Source organism: Xiphophorus maculatus, chromosome 17, assembly GCF_002775205.1.
Source record: "Xiphophorus maculatus strain JP 163 A chromosome 17, X_maculatus-5.0-male, whole genome shotgun sequence".
NCBI lineage: Eukaryota > Metazoa > Chordata > Actinopteri > Cyprinodontiformes > Poeciliidae > Xiphophorus > Xiphophorus maculatus.
Window position 1 is genome coordinate 16,492,640 of NC_036459.1, and position 16,030 is coordinate 16,508,669.

The following is a 16,030-nucleotide window of genomic DNA, read 5'->3' on the forward strand; positions in this document are numbered from 1 at the left end:
GTGTGTGTGAGTGTATAAGCATGAATATAATTTAGTTTTTTTTTATTTTATTTGGAGGTGTATAGTAAATTAATTTCTGAAGTTACATCTCCGTCCAGTTGATGGCGGTAATGCACAAAGTCTGTAAACTGCCATAAAATGCAACAGAAGAAGAAGCTCGGGGTGGGGAGGGGTTGGGGGGGGAGGAGTCAAAAGTCACAAATGAAAGTCATCGGAAGAATCTGGAACTGGTGGCTGATGGTGTTTTTTGTGTTCACCTTGTTGATCCTTGACCTCACAGTTCACACAATGACTTGGGTAGATCATAAATTATGAAAACTATATCAAATGAATGATAAAGCACTTTGCAAAACAGAAAGCCATCTTAATAGATTCCAAACAAAATATTTTTGCTCAAGACAAAAAAAAAAAGAGAAAAACAAAATCAATCCCCTGTCCCGATTTCAGTCATGTGGCGTTGGGCAAAAGCAAAGCGCAAACTCATTTAGAACAAGAAGCGGCCTTTGGGCGAAGCTGAGGCCGAGCTCAGAGAAGCTGCTCCATCTGTGAGACGATTGATGGAGAGAATAAGAAAGAAATGCATTGATTGTCAGATTTTGGCAGAACTGGTTCAACATGTTTGTTTGTCGCGACTCAAGCAGTGAAATAAAGACCATCAGTGTCGAAGGGAGAGGCTGTTCAGCAGCTTAGTTTATTCTATGATATGATATGAGCAAATAGTCAAGTTATGAAACCGCAGAGAATTGATTGATGCAAGTCCAAATGGATTTTCAGTTTTTCTCATTTTTTTAAAATAAATATATATATACATATTCCAAAATATAACATATTTAAATAATAATAATGTAATGAAATTTCAAACAAAGGGATTAAACCACTGTAACTTGATAAACACAACTCATAACATTTGACTTACAATAAGATGAGCAGCATTATTATTCTAAAGGGAATATTTCTGTGGCTACAAGTCAAGAGATTAATCTTGAATGATTGTTTCAAGATGTCTTATATTTTATATAAAAATGAAAAGGAATTGGGCAAGTTCCAGGCAAAAGCTGATGTTGGCTGTTTGAGTTCTTAGTATAAAAAAGTCTTTTTAATTTAGACATGCCAGTGTTAAATGTTCTTAGTCTACTTCTGTTTGGTTAATGAATTAGTCCATCATCTGAACTGTTGGTTGGCATTTCTTCTGTGCTCCAGATCGCACTGGAAATAGACTTTGACTGCATAGTTGTCTTTTTATGAGGTCCTTCCCTGCTTTTCAATTTTTTTTCCCCGACTGTTTGATTTAAAACTCTCAGCAGGGAGGCAACAACATCAATCATATTCTTTATTATGGGAGGCTGTGGGTGGAGGCTGTGTGGCAGGTGGTGGGCCAAGGTCATCTCCCAGGTATCCACCAGTTTCACATTCATCCCTTTAAATATTGTTCTGAGTATTTTGTCATGCTGTAAGGAAAACCAGTCACTGTTGGTCAGAGTCTCGTAGAGGGACAGCGCTTTGGGGTTCCTGGTCCTGATGATGACCAGCGTACCTGGAGCTCTGGTCAACAGCTGCTCCACTGCCCTCTGTATGGTCAGCAGCAGCCGGATGTAGACCTCAACGGGGAAAGTGCTGAAATGCGACCAGATGCCGATAACTACAACAGTGTTCGTTCCGCCAACCAAACCTTTCAGTTCACTGGTAATATAACGCATCTGACTGACTAACAGGTTAGTGAAACGAATGGGAGGGCCGTGGCACTGGACCGTCACTAAGATGTTGTTTTTATAATCCAAGGCCAGGAAAGGTTCCGTTTGCTTTGGACTTTTCAAGTCAAACATCTTGAGATCTGAACGTTTGCACAGAACAGATTAGGCTGCAGCATGAAGCAGTTTCAGTTGTTGCTGGACATTCCTGTTGTGCGTCTACCTGGTGTTGTTGAGATCAAATATTCAAACCACTGCCTGGCGGTGGAGCCTCCATACAGGTGGAGCACCTTCCCTTTCAGACACTGGCTGATTGCCGTGGCCTTGTTAAACTGACGGACTGTGGCGCCATCTAGTGTTCGCCACACACCCTGGTAGTAATAACCAGCAGGACCAGCAGGGCTTCATGTTTTCATTGGTTCCACCTGGAATGTAAATGGGGAGATAAAATATTTAGGAAGGAACAGATAAAAAGAACAACAGAATAAAGAACAGAATAAATAGGTAAACATGGTAGAATGTTGATGCCGGAATGGAGACTTTCATATTGACGCCGCTACAGCAGAGCAAAGCAAATTGAAGGCAGACTGTCATGGAATACTAAATCTTTGTTTTATCCACATTCTGTAGCAAATGTCACTTTTTCTGTCCCCCTGCTTTTCCTGCTCCATGTTGGGGTTTGTTGTGCCCTCAATATCCAGAGACACTGTGATTTCTGAGGCATTAGCACCAGGATGGGTCTCCTATTACAAATACTCAGGGTCAGAGGATCGACTCTTCTTAAAGACATGATGTACTATAAAGGTGCTGGAAAGAGTCTATATCCAGCACCACGTGTCACTTCTACAGCACGGAGAAAGACAGAATTACTCCTTGTTTCTGCTGAGTTTTTTGTTTGTTTGTTTTGTATTTTTAGGTCTTTCAGATGATCAAGAAAAAATTTATGAAAACCTAAGATAAAACATTTCAAACCATGTTTTCATTTATGAAGAGAAGGAATCAATCTGATCCCAGCAATCTGATCCACCCTGTCTGGTTCATGAACCTAACAGGGTGGAACTTTTCTAACTAATCTACCTGCAGCTCTTTATGTGGTCAACATTTAGCTAGCTAACCTTCAACAGAATAACGAACCTTTAATGACTAAATCGAATTTAATGTTTTTTAAATTCTACTGAACAGACATTTTCCACGATCTATCTTAACAGGGTGGAACTTTAAGGTTTACTCATACATGTTTAACATATTTAAGATAAATAAAAAAAGTAAGGAGATGGTATCAGTTGAAGCTTACCTTGCTTTCCATGATTGAGTTCACTTCAAAACCAATTGATGTCACTTCCATTAAATGACTTTTATGGATTTTTAGTCTTTTTGAAGGCAAAAAGGAAAAAAGAATCACCCAATAATGAAGTTAAATAATAATTACATTTTAAAGTAAACAATAGTTTTCAATGAAAAGTGTCATTATTTCAGGGAACTTGGTTGCTGACTAATTTAGAACAAAAGTGGTCAAAATATAAACACTTCAACTCTTAGATGACTGTCGAGTAAAAGGGAGGAAGACTAAAAATAATGTAACTTTTCTGTTTGGTTGTTTGGTTTACCTTTGTATTTTTCTCCATCGTCGTCCTCACTTTGTCCAATCCCCACAGCTGTTTGCAGATTGGTGTGTGTGGGCGTGGAGGGGTGGGCGTGTGTGTGTGTCTCCCTGCCTCTCTCTTCTCACAGGGTGTAACCAAGGAATGACTTGGACTTTGACTAGGCTGGGCTAACAACAAATTGATCACCACCTGGCACAGGTGTTCCACTACTTTAATAAAGACTCTACAACACACCATTCAAATTACGCGACATAAATGTTTACACACTTGGTGTACTGTTAGAGATAGTGGGGTTTTTTTTATGTGACGGTAAGGGGAAGAAAACTGATACGTTTAAATTAATTACAAATATAAATACTTTATGTCTGTTTGCTTCTGGAATTTGTTCCTTGTGAGAGATGCTTGCAGGAAGACATCTAAACGTGTCAAATTGGAAGCTGACACCAGATGGTCTGCAGCAAGAGTGATGACTGACGTGGCAGAATAAACAAACTGTACATGAGACCACGGATGCACCAGACATCTCATTGTTCTATGGGTTCATCAGTTCCTGCATCATACATTACGGCAGCTTGTAGGTGCAACACACCTGTGACTCAAGAGAACAGAAGAAGCAGCTACGCTATGTGATTAACTCAATATAACCAAATAGGCTATGTAATTAGGACCACCCTAAGGAAATAAAAAGAAAGGGTCTGGGAGGAGCTGCTTTAGAGTGGGTAGGAGACTGTAACTAAAGAACGCTCCTGTCCATTCTCCTTGCAAGTAAATCGAAGACTCGCTTGTCTCTCTCTTCTTTTTCACTTTAAGAATGATTAGGTAGATGAACCCGACAAAAACCTTTGAACTGTTACTGTGATATAAAATAATGTAAGGACTCTTCCTCTAAACTCAATCTGAATAAACAAAATGATTGAATGGATAAAAAAAAAAGGTTTTATGTTTTACAACTAAGGCTAGGCAAGTTGCTATGATTTTTTTCCATAAGCCTAATTTTCTTTGGTGTCCTGTGCGCAGTGTGTGATGCATGTGGCCGGTTTCAGATACAACTTGCAGTAATTTGCTTTTTCTTTAACAAACTTAACTGATGCATTTCTTGGTGGGACAAAAAAAAAACACATCACGAGACTAGATGACTTCAGACCCCGACGCCAGCGTGTGGTCATGAAATCCCTTCAATAACCGGTGTTGAACTGTCTAAAGGACACTACAGACACTTCATGTTGCTTTCTGGACAAACGGCGGCAGATGACACCTGAATCTCCTCAGCAGTTTGCCATGCACCCTTGCAGAGGCCTCATGACGAGCCGTTCATTTCACTCAGGTGTGTTGGAGAAACGGTGGATCGAAAAGTAGCAGGATAGAGGACAGGATCTGGGGACTCTACCGCTCTACCGATACATGATCTCACTCTGACTCTGTCGCTCTGCACGGTTTGGCCATGTGAGAGAACACCCCACCACATCAACATTCCGTAATACCATCTGGTGTGCTGAAAGAACCAAATTCACCTGCTCCTCCAGTTTTTATTATTTTAGCTCTGTAATGCCACACAGTTGGGTGTTGTGTTAGCAGCTGACTACTTGCTTGACATATTTTCTTCTTTTGTTTCTTTGTTTTTGGAAACAAGCAGTACGTTAGTGCCAAAGCCACACAGTCTTTGAAAGTATCTCTGCTGTAGTCTTGAGAGCAAAAAGTTACCCGGGTTTTCCAACGACACACTGTCCGTCTGAATACCAAGGTAGTTATAGAGGCACACTTGTTGAAATGCAAACGTTCTCTCTCTTTGATAGAAACCTCTCCCCTTGTACTTAATCTTTGGACTCTAGCAATCAGTTTCCTCGTTCCGCGGGGCTTTCCAGAACTCGTCACAAGACTTCGAATCTCTTCGCTGCTTGTCTGGTTGCCGTCACGGTTACGAACTCTTCCCCTGAGTGGTCACTGCTCACTTGCCGGTTCCCGCCACACTGCAAGATGAACGTGGAGGGAACCAAACTTTTTACACCCAAAGGTTCTGCCAACCTGTGTTTATACACACCTAATCCTAGAGCTACTTCTCATCTGTCACCAGCTCCATTTCAGATTGTCCAATTATCACTCATTATCTGTTTCAGACCAGAACCACTTGCGTCTCCTCCCAGCAGTGAAACAAACAGCCTTTTTTTTTTTTTGCAAAGACAGAAACTGACAACAGAATGAAACGGCAATAACTGTGCCAAGCTAAAAGCCACTTGAAAGCCTTTGTATTGTGCTTTATGTAAAGCAGGGGGGTCAAACTCCAGTCCTCAAGGGCCGGTGTCCTGCAACATTTAGATGTGCCTCTGCTGAACCACACCTGAATAGAATAATTAGGTCATTAAGGCTCTGGAGAACTGATCTACACAAGGAGGAGGTCATTAAGCCATTTCATTCCAGTGTTTTGTACCTGCGCCACATCTAAAAACTGCAGGACAGCGGCCCTTTAGCACTGGAGTTTGACACCTGTGATGTAAAGTGTCAGAGAGTACAGTCTATCACTGATCCTTTCAATGCCATAGGAATTCCATGCTATGGGGTTGATCGCTGCACCATTCAAAAAAAATAGGAGGAACAACAAACTTGAGTGGCCTGATCTGACAAACTAAATAACTCATGATGTTTTTCACCTGTCTGAGGCAGCTTTCTGTTTGTTTCAGTAATGAAAATGATGGGGGGGTTTGTTGTCTACAACAGTAAAATAATTTCAGATTACATTTCTGCTTCTTCAATTTCTGTTTCTTCCGCCTCAACTGCTACTGATCAGCATTCGACTGCTCTTAGCAATGCAAGATGAGCAGAAAGCAGGAGGTGCAGCGGACAGAAGAGGTACAGAGTTCAAGTCACATAAAACCATCATGCCACTCTCTCTTTTTTTCCATCTCTCTTTCAAGCATCTGACCTTTTTGACGCCATGTTCATTCACAGGTCTTTGCGAGTCTCCAGATTGAGGCATAATGCAATGGACCAATGGGAAGTAGGGGAAGGGAAACCAATGTTTTAACACAAAGAGGGGAAGGGGGGGGCGTATATCTGCCAACTAACACTGAATGTAACCAGTACAATTACTTTTAACGGGTTTAGATTATTTTCATTACTACATTTCTGATAGAAAATGAGACAGGAGTGGCTGAAAAGATTAAAGATACACATTTTAAAAAAATAAATGTTTTTATTTACATCTAAATTTCAATATAAATATAGACTTCTTAAACATGAAAGAAGGTTTTCTTCAAAGCCTTCTTGGAGGCCATTTCATCCCAGCATCAAATTTCCTTCACCTACTTCTGTGTTGCTCATTTTTATTCCATCTTTGTAACTGCTGGTTGATATTCCTTTAATGTGATATAGATGAAGTGTCACCAATCACCAGAAGTTACCCAATTAAAGGTGCTATGCTACAACTTTGTTGCTTTTTTAAAGTTTCCTGCTGGAGAACATATGTGGGATAAAACAACATTTAGCATGTTTCTAATTATGGGAAGCTGTGGGTGGAGGTTGTGCGGCAGGTGGTGGGCCAAGGTCATCTCCCAGGCATCCACAAATCGGACATTGACCCCTTTAAATATTGTCCTGAGTATTTTGTCACGTTGAATTGAAAACCAGTCACTGTTGGTCAGAGAATCGTAGAGGGACAGAGCTTTGGGGTTCGCGGTCCTGATGATGACCAGCGTACCTGGAGCTCTGGTCAACAGCCGCTCCACTGCCCTCCGTATGGTCAGCAGGCGCCGGATGTAGACCTCAACGGGGAAAGTGCTGAAGTGCGACCAGATGCCGATAACTACAGCCGTGTTTTCACCTCCATCCACACCATCCAGTTCGTTGGCAATGTATCGTATCTGACTGATCCCCAATTTACCAAAGCGGATGGGAGGAGCGTGGCAGCGGAACGTCACTAAGATGTTCTTTGGGTAATTCAAGGCCATAAAAGGTCCTGCCTGCGTTAGACTTTTCAGGTCAAACTTCTTTAGATCTGAAACCGTGAAAAAGAGCAGATTAGACAGTAGCATGAACCAATTTCAGCTGTTACTAGACATTTCTGTTGGGCATCTACCTGGTGCTGCTGAGATTAAATATTCAAACCACTGCCTGATGGTGGAGTCTCCATACAGGTGGAGCACCTTGCCACTCAAACACTGGCTAATTGCTGAGTTGTTAGTAAGCTGTTGAACTGTGGAGCCATCTAGGGCTCGCCAAATACCCTGGTAATAATAACCAGCAGGTTGAGTGATCACACCTCGTCCTAAAGTCAGAAAGAAGATTAAAAAGATAAACATTTTAAGAAGAAAATCAAGGTCAAAAACAATATTTTTAAAGACACTTTGTTATAGTATTTTTATTTATACTATTACACAATTAGAGCAAATTTACCTGATGTGTTTATTGAAACGGTTTCATTCAGAACTGGAAGAAAATTATTTTTGAAAATTTAGTGATTTCACTATTATTATTATTATTATTATTATTATTATTATTTCAGCTTAAAACTATTTTACAGTTGTTATGGCTCAGAATAAATACATGTTTATGGAAAATTAAGAAAAACACAAATATGTCTCAATAACTACAAACAGAACAAGTCCGGTTGAGACGCAGGTTGAGCCTCCAGCCCCGACTAAAGATATCTAAGAAGATCTTGCAACAAGGTAAACATGTTAAACTCAAATCTAAATTTATCAAACACAGTCAGCCATAGAGTGGATTCCAAGTAGAGACAATAACATCTCTACTTTACATGTTATTCAACATGTGAATGATGAAATAACAGATCATATAAGGTGCTATGAGAAAGCCAGAATAATGTATCAAATGGAAAAAATTCTTATTTCCCATCCTGTAATTTGTCAAGCAATCCATTGCCGTGTTGTAAACCTTTACCTTTCAGTTTGGGTAAAATAGTGATGTTTGAAGGCCCTGATGATTGAATTAAGACTTTCAAGTTGACACCCCTACAGCACACAACAGAAAATGTGTTTAGCAACATCATGTACATCATGTATTTAATAATATAATATTCACTATTACTGCCAGTCAATTTGTAAAATATATATATATATATATATATATATATTTTGCAAATAATTGAGTTGAAACCCGGTACTAACATTACCTTTGAAAGAGTTTTTCCTCCATTGGCTTTAGTTTCAGACTGAATCCTCCAGATGAGTGAATGAGCCAGTGTTCACATTTGAGTTTCTTTGGCTTGTAGCAGAACCAGGGCTCACCGGTGCGGATGTCGGTGAAGTTGCACAGTTTTTCCGGTGGCGCCTTGAGGCACACGTTGCAAGAAGTAGCTTCAGTGACTGAGCCAGCGCGGAAGTTGCCTTTTAAATAAATTCTGCCAGGGTTCTGCTGGGTGATTCTTTCCAGCACAGTGACCGCCTCGCTGGGATGCACCAGGGTCACCTTTTTGAAAAGAGCCAGAAAAAAGTCCTATGACATAGAATGAAGTATCTGCAATACTTGTAAGTACAATCTGGTGTTTCTGGTTTAGGTACGTAGAATTGTCCTTGTGGTCTGCCACAAGGACAGAGACCCCAGCTCTCGCCCAATGGCTGCTGGAGAATAAAAAATAGCACATGACCCCCCAAGTATAGTCTGCTTTATATGATGGAGAGACACGTTTGTCCTCCTCTGGTGCTTCTCTTGTGTTTTGTCGTCTCTCCCTATGTTTGTTATTCCCTCTGATCCTAACATGTTATAGTTTGGAAATAAAGTCACCCAAACATGAGATTGTCTGTTTCCTCTTATCACAAATCATTAAAAAGGTTCATTTTGTTGAGAGTTAGGACACATTACTGGTACGCTCATCAAGAAATGTTTTAGTCTCACCTCAACCTGTGCGCTTCCTTCCCAGAGTAAAGAGAATGCAGCAGTGTAAGAGCCATTGCGATGATCCAACACTCGCCCTGCAACGCCTGCAAAAAGAGTCGGGTTGTGCAGCCGAGCGAGCAGAACATCTCCTCCTGACGACTTGCGGCGGCCGTGGAAGTCGGCGATTTGTATCAGGACCTCCAGCTGATCCCCAACTCGCCAACTTCCTCCGCCGTTTCTTGGCAGAATGGTGAAGGTGCTGTGAGCTGAACCACTGGTGTCATTCAGAGAGAAGTTAGGCAGGAGAGAAGGAGTTTCAGGCCAGGCGATGGACTCCTTCAACAGTTCTGCCTCCAGAACGTCTTCTGGTAACACAGAGTGGAAGGAGCAGATGTTGGCTGGCTCTGGAGGCTCAGTGGGACGTTTTGACGTTGTGGCGTTGGGTGTTGGAGCCTTAGTGGTGAGAACGCTCATCTTTAGCTAGAGGGAAGTTTAGAGACCAAAGGTTTTTCAAGAGTAATGAAGAAATTGCTTGACTTATCTTAGTGTGATTCACTTTTTGAGTAAAACACTGGCAGCTGTGTTTGCCAGAATTTTATTGTAAAAGTACAGTAAAATCCATATTTCTACAGTAAAACTGCTGCCTGTATTTTACTGTAAATTAAAGACTTTTTTAACAACGTTTAATACGAGATGATTGTTTACTTGTTCATACAATCTTTCCATTGTATGAAAAGTTGTATCTTATCAGTCATATATCCGTAAGCAGTTGGAGTCAGCATTTTAAAGATGACAAGTACTCACCTCTGATAACCTGCAGGTTATATGATCAGTGATGTTTTCACTGTAAAACATGACCCATAAAACAAGGCAGGCCAAGAACAGGAAGATCCAACTGTACTTCAGAGGAAAACGTTTTCTGAACGTCTGGCCTTCCATGACAAATGACGACTTGCCCTGTGTTAAAAGACAAAATAAATAAAAAAAAAACACTGAGGTTTCTGATTGTCAGTTCTGAGTTTTTTTAATTAAATGAACGATTTTATCTTTCTTTTATTCATCATTTGAGAATAAATGAAAGAAGCTTTTTGGGGATGACGTTTACCTTTATCCTTTCCAGTTGCCTCAAACTGCTAGTATGAAGTTATATCGGGTTTAATTAAATACCAAAACAACCCGCTCGTCACAAGTTTAATGTCAGCAAAAAATGTACAAATGTTTATTTCATTTACTTTTTGTTGTGTCTATTTTAACCACGAGAGGAATGGCGTTTTCAGTAGATGAAAAGGGGGGTGGAGGAGATTTATATTACATTGCTGTACATCAAAAAGTTCAGATAGAATCAAAAGTGATGTTTTCCATGTGAACTTCTGTGCTACTGATGAGCTAAGTAATAAGCAAGACAAAACTCTTACAAATCTATAACTTACATAATCCTCAGTTAATAGTAATTGTACATCTGAAAGACTAAAAGATTCAATTTTAGGCAGTTTTATATGATAAGTATAGTAACTGACAGTTTAAAGTGGATTACTGTGGGTCTCGTTTACGATAATGCCGGCAGGATTTTTTTAACACCACGGAAAAATTGTTTGGTTTTTTGCAATATCAAATGATGACTTAATTTAATCGAGTCTGACCTGCGCTGCACGAAGTAGTGTACAAATGGAAATGAAATGAAAAAAAGTAGCTGGTCAACTGCTCAACAGTCTTTACTTGACTGAATTTCACAGAATCAGCCCATCTCTGCGAGAAGGGAAGGATATACAGTATATAGTCTCTGCGGTGGTTTTACCGCTGCAGCTTCCGTACCCGTTTTCTGACTTCCCGGACCTCAGCTACGGAAAAGCCGTGACACATTGCGGTCATCGTCCGGTTCGACCTGAAACAGACCCGCCCCTGTTGACTAATGATTTTTAAGACTTCATGTAAATTTTGGGAACTATTTATTTCTGCTAATGGATCTATACAGAAATGGTTTTAATTTGAAATGTAATCAGATAGGCAGTGTCTGTTTCCTTTGGAACAAAGTTTTTATTATTTTTATGAGCTTTATAAATAAAGCGCTTCCATTGTTCACAGTGATAGCAAGAATCTTAATCAAAAGTGGTCTAACATAACATCTTTGGAAATAAATGTAAGATTTTTTTTCCATTATTTTGATGCTCTAATCCTAAATATTTAACCCTTTTGGTTGTTTACTGCATCTTCCTTGCATTTTGCTACCAATAAGGACATTCAAAGTTGACTGTTTTTTATATATATTTAGCTAACAAAAAATTTCTAGAAAAGATAGTTTGACAGAAATCATGAATACTGTAAAAATGGTTAAGTAGTTTTAATCCAATAAAGTGTCATTTCTGCTCTGGGGGACGTTGCGCTTGGCGTGATCTGTTTGCTCCCTAAATCAGTATTTTCTAGAAAATGGAGACACTTTTGTTCAAGGTTTTTGTCCGTCTCATATCAGATGAACGACAAAAGCGAAAGCTGTTGGTTTCATCTGTTTGAGTCATAATGAAAACAAAACATTTAAACCGGAATACATTTAAACATTTTTCCTTAAAAGATATTCTTCTATAAATGTAGTTATCACAGTGAACTTGATTTAACTTCGGTAGAAAGTTATTGACCAGGCGACACATATCTCGAATGTGCCACAAAAGACGACGTCTGCGAGGAGAAAGAGGCGGATCTGGCAGCTGATTCTGACCATTTTCACGGCGCTTCTGATCGATTTCTCGGTAAAAAAAACAAACAAAAAAACAAGTTGTATAATCATGTCAAGGTTGTAAAGTTCAGTTTAATTGGCAGCTGGTGTTTACAAAATTGTAAAAAATAATAATAATAATAATAATAAAAAGTCAATAAATAAACAAGGTCTTCTTACGCTGTTTTGTGTTGTTATTTTAAACGCCAAGAGAATCGGTCTTTTTTCCAACTTTTGTCACTTCAGTGACAAAAGTTCTTCTCTTCTGGAAGGATTACCAACCGTCCCTGCAAGGCCAACAACCCCCGAAAGCTGCACCACATCTCTCTCTTCTCAGGACTTTATCAATCTGTTTAATTTCTGATCTCTGCAACACACACACACACACACACACACACACACACACACACACACGTGGGTGTGTGCGCGCGTGTGTGTGTGTGTGTGTGTGTGTGTGTGTGAGTGTGCGTTTGTTTCTATTACCTTGTGGGGACCATATTCCTGACATACGTTGTGGGGACACTGCTCCTCATGGGGACCGAAGCCTGGTCCCCACAAGGGGAAACGCTGTTTTGGGGTCAGGGGTCAGATTTAGGACTAATGTGTGAATTGAGTTTTAGTTAGGGTTAGGTATGTAATGGATAGGGTTAGGGTAAAGGTAAGGGTAAGGTTTAGGCTGTAGAAATGAATGGAAGTCAATGGAAAGTCCCCGCAAAGATAGCTGCGCAAACACACACTCTCCTACTTCTTCAGAAAACTCCAGAAGTACGGACTGGACTGTACATACTGTTCTTGTATAGATTTTTTTTGCTTGTTTTTTTCTGCCCTGGAGAACATTGCTGGAAAAACAAAAGTTGGAAAAAAGACCGATTCTCTTGGCGTTTAAAATAACAACACAAAACAGCGTAAGAAGACCTCGTTTATTTATTGATTTTTACAATTTTGTAAACAACAGCTGCCGATTAAACTGAACGTTACAACCTTGACATGATTATATGAGTAGTTTTTTTGTTGTTGTTTTTTTTTTAAAATCGATCAGAAGCGCCGTGAAAACGATCAGATCCGCCAGATCTTCCTCTCTGGCTGCAATGTGCGCCTGTCAATCAATTCGGTGGGTTTTTTTTTTTTTTTTGGTCTCAATTCGTCCCGAAGTAAACAGTAAACATCCGTTACCTAGAGGACGTTTTTTAGGGTCTACCATGCGCTGCGGTCTGGCTTAGGTTTGATGATTGTCTGCTATTAAATGCGCTGCGGTCATAAAGATTTGGTGGAAAATAATCTGGAAAAAACCAAAAATGTTAAAAGTTGTCAGTGGGGAACATGTGCAGAAGGCAGCTTTGCACAGAGCAATCAGAGGGCGGAATGGACTTTATTCCATTTTCCAAACTGGAGTCTGGAAAAATGTAAACGGGGATAAATGTCTGCAGCCGATCAGAGAACAGCTGAAGACAGAGAGACGGTATTAAAACACCGAGTTTGTGTGAAGGTTTAATCATCATGACGTCATTGGTGTGAACTCATCAGTAGCGGGTGACCCGTCAGCTCTTCAGTTCGCGCACGCGCACCCCACCCCACACACACACACACAAAGCTCATAAACCTGCGGCCCTCCAGAACCGCGCACACGGTAAAAAAAAAAAAAAAAGCTCTGGCAGGATCCAAGCGACCGCTCTGAGCACTACGGGAGGATTCATTCCTTCATTTTTAGCTTACAGAAAAAGCGCCAAGCCGCCAAATTTACAAAAACTAAACTGACCAATGAGATTTTACGCAACTCCACGGACTCACACAGACTCGCTTACTAGACGTTTTGACACAATACATCTTTTTTTTTTTCTTTCTCCTAAATGTTAATAGTAAAGAGGGTTAGATAATAATAATAGTAAAAAAAAAATAAAAATGATTCTTTTATGTTTTACTTAAAGGAAAAGCTCAAGGTAAACACAGTGCGTACAGCTGCGGGCAGGGCAGGGCTGTAAATTGGGGGTGGGGGACACTGCCCCCCGCCCACCAAACATTAACACCAAACAAAACGTAATCCAAAATGTCATCCAAGATATACACAAGATATGTGTTTTCTACAAAAAGAATATTTATTTAAGCAAGCACGTTCTTATCATTGTCTGTTTTAGGTCATTAAAAAAAAGAAAAAACCTTTAAATGTGACCAGGGCTGTTGCAAGACTTTATGAGGCCTTAAGTAGAATATAATTTAGCTGCCGCTTCCTGTGAGTTCCCCTACAGCAGGGCGCTAGATCTCTCTTTCAATAAATCCAGAAAAATAAAATGCTCTCAGTCAGGTTGCAAACCGTGCCATCAAAACACAGCACTAGAGTTGTAATTTAACTTGTAAAATGTGAATATAGTGACAGTATTTTTTTTTGTTTTTTTTTTAAACGCAGAGTTAGAAATTGGCATAATTAAAACCATGTTGTTGTTCTACTGGTTTCCAGTGGTGTCCAGTAGACATGCTGGGAGTGAAACATCACACGCACAAACACACAGAATTATGGCCGTATAATACGCACAGAAACTCCACGTACGTCTCTAAGAGTCTTGCAGTACACACCCTGCAGTACGACACACACTGCATACATTTCTCATTCGCATATTCACACAGCTACGTTTCAAACGCCCAGATATTTATTCACTAAAATGAACAAATCAGAAGGTTATGCATTCTGTATGCATTTTCACCGACAGTCATGTTTAAAAATATTTCTTCTTGTATTCTCATTGTACCCCACATGTCAATATTTAAATATGTCAATATTTTTAAAATAATGTGTTTTAGAGGGTTTTTATGCTAAAAAAAAAAAAAAAGCAGTCTTTTTGTAGCGCCAGTGCTATAAGCTGGAAAATGTAACTAGGCAGATTTTAAAAACTTCAAATTTGAGATGATTGACGTTGTGGGTCCAAAGAGCAGAAGAAAACGACCAGCTAAGAATAATAACTTTTCTCCTCTTTTTTTTTTTTTCGTTTACCTTTGTATTTTTCTCCATCGTCGTCCTCACTTGGCGAAATCCGCAGAGCTGTGTGGAGATGTGTGTGTGTGTGTGTGAGGGGGAGGGGGGGGGTGTTTTCCTGCCTCTCTCTTCTCACAAGGTGTAACCAGGAATGGACTGCAGCTATAAAAAAAAAAAAAAACTTGGACTTTGACTCAACTGGACCAACAACTAAAAATGTATCAACACATGGCACAGGTGTTCCACTACTTTAATCATGACTCTACCACACACACCATTCAAATTAAGTGGCACATTTCTGTGCTTAAACACTCCTGGTGCTTTTAGGGATATTGTCTTTTTCTGAGGGTGGTACAAAAATAAAAGACGGTTTGTGCTGTAAGATTAAGACGGCGTGATCTAAGGCTCAGGCAATAATTTTTATGTTTCATCTTTATGTTTCATAGGGGGAGTATTATGTAAAATCAAAAGCATACCTGATGTCGTTGCCTTTATTCTTTAAAGCATATTTGAGAAATCCTTTAATCGCCTCCCTGATCCATGTGAAGTTCCATCATGAGGTATTTGTTTGTTCCACCTGCTGCCAAAGTTCAATAGCCTATGGCATAAACTTAATCCGAGTTTGTTAACGTGTTTGATTAAGGCTGGGTCTGGGTAAAGCAAAAAGGAGAGGGAACAAAGAAAAGGTGTAACTTGGCCATTAACAGATTTTGGAAAAGTTCTGCTGTTTTAAACAGCAGACACAGCTGGTTGAAGTTCAGACGTTACGGGGGAACTTGTTATGGATGTCCTTCTGCCTGAAGTAAATCATAACACCTTTTTCTGACATAAGGTTCAGTAGCCTACCTTATTTGCATGCATTCAAAGTAGGCTAAAGTTCATGGCTACCTAGAATAGGCATGAATTTCAGGTGTGTACTTGGTGAATACACCTGAAAACAACAGGTATCCAAGTGTATGTTATGAAGTAAGCGGAGCAGCGCCTTGGTTTATAACAATGCTTCTGAATTTCATGCCTTACATGTTTTAGTTGTTTCCCTTTCTGCCAATCAAACACAACAACAAAGGAGAGTGAATACTGACACCCTTGTTGATTTCTTCACCCAGGATAAAGGGCAAATTCTACATCTTGAGGTGAGTTTAAAAACTAACACTGGCCAGAAAATGATAAATAACTTAAGTGGGTTTTTTTGTTGTTGTTTTTTTTACTCAATATTTCTGCATTACTTTGTATCCAT

The 16,030-nt window shown here is 39.8% G+C and overlaps 2 protein-coding genes across 3 annotated transcripts; both read right to left on the reverse strand.

The window, feature by feature from the left end:
• Positions 1 to 892: 892 nt before the first annotated feature.
• On the reverse strand, positions 893 to 1,898 carry LOC111611788 (NXPE family member 3-like). Its single transcript, XM_023349845.1, has one exon. The coding sequence runs from the start codon at positions 1,821 to 1,823 to the stop codon at positions 1,146 to 1,148; it is 678 nt and encodes a 225-aa protein (XP_023205613.1). The 5' UTR covers positions 1,824 to 1,898; the 3' UTR covers positions 893 to 1,145.
• Positions 1,899 to 6,459: 4,561 nt separating this feature from the next.
• On the reverse strand, positions 6,460 to 15,358 carry LOC102219643 (NXPE family member 3-like). 2 transcript variants are annotated; one of them, XM_023349843.1, is made up of 9 exons: positions 15,270 to 15,358; positions 14,812 to 14,955; positions 9,926 to 10,078; positions 9,140 to 9,601; positions 8,418 to 8,713; positions 8,186 to 8,256; positions 7,679 to 7,711; positions 7,362 to 7,550; positions 6,460 to 7,280 (listed from the first exon to the last, which is right to left on the reverse strand). In XM_023349843.1, exons 2-9 carry the CDS (start codon positions 14,827 to 14,829, stop codon positions 6,706 to 6,708), a joined length of 1,797 nt encoding a protein of 598 aa, XP_023205611.1. In that variant the 5' UTR covers positions 14,830 to 14,955; positions 15,270 to 15,358; the 3' UTR covers positions 6,460 to 6,705. The 2 variants fall into 2 exon arrangements, with proteins under 2 accessions (XP_023205611.1, XP_023205612.1); XM_023349844.1 differs by lacking the exon at positions 7,679 to 7,711.
• Between the last annotated feature and the right edge of the window lie 672 nt (positions 15,359 to 16,030).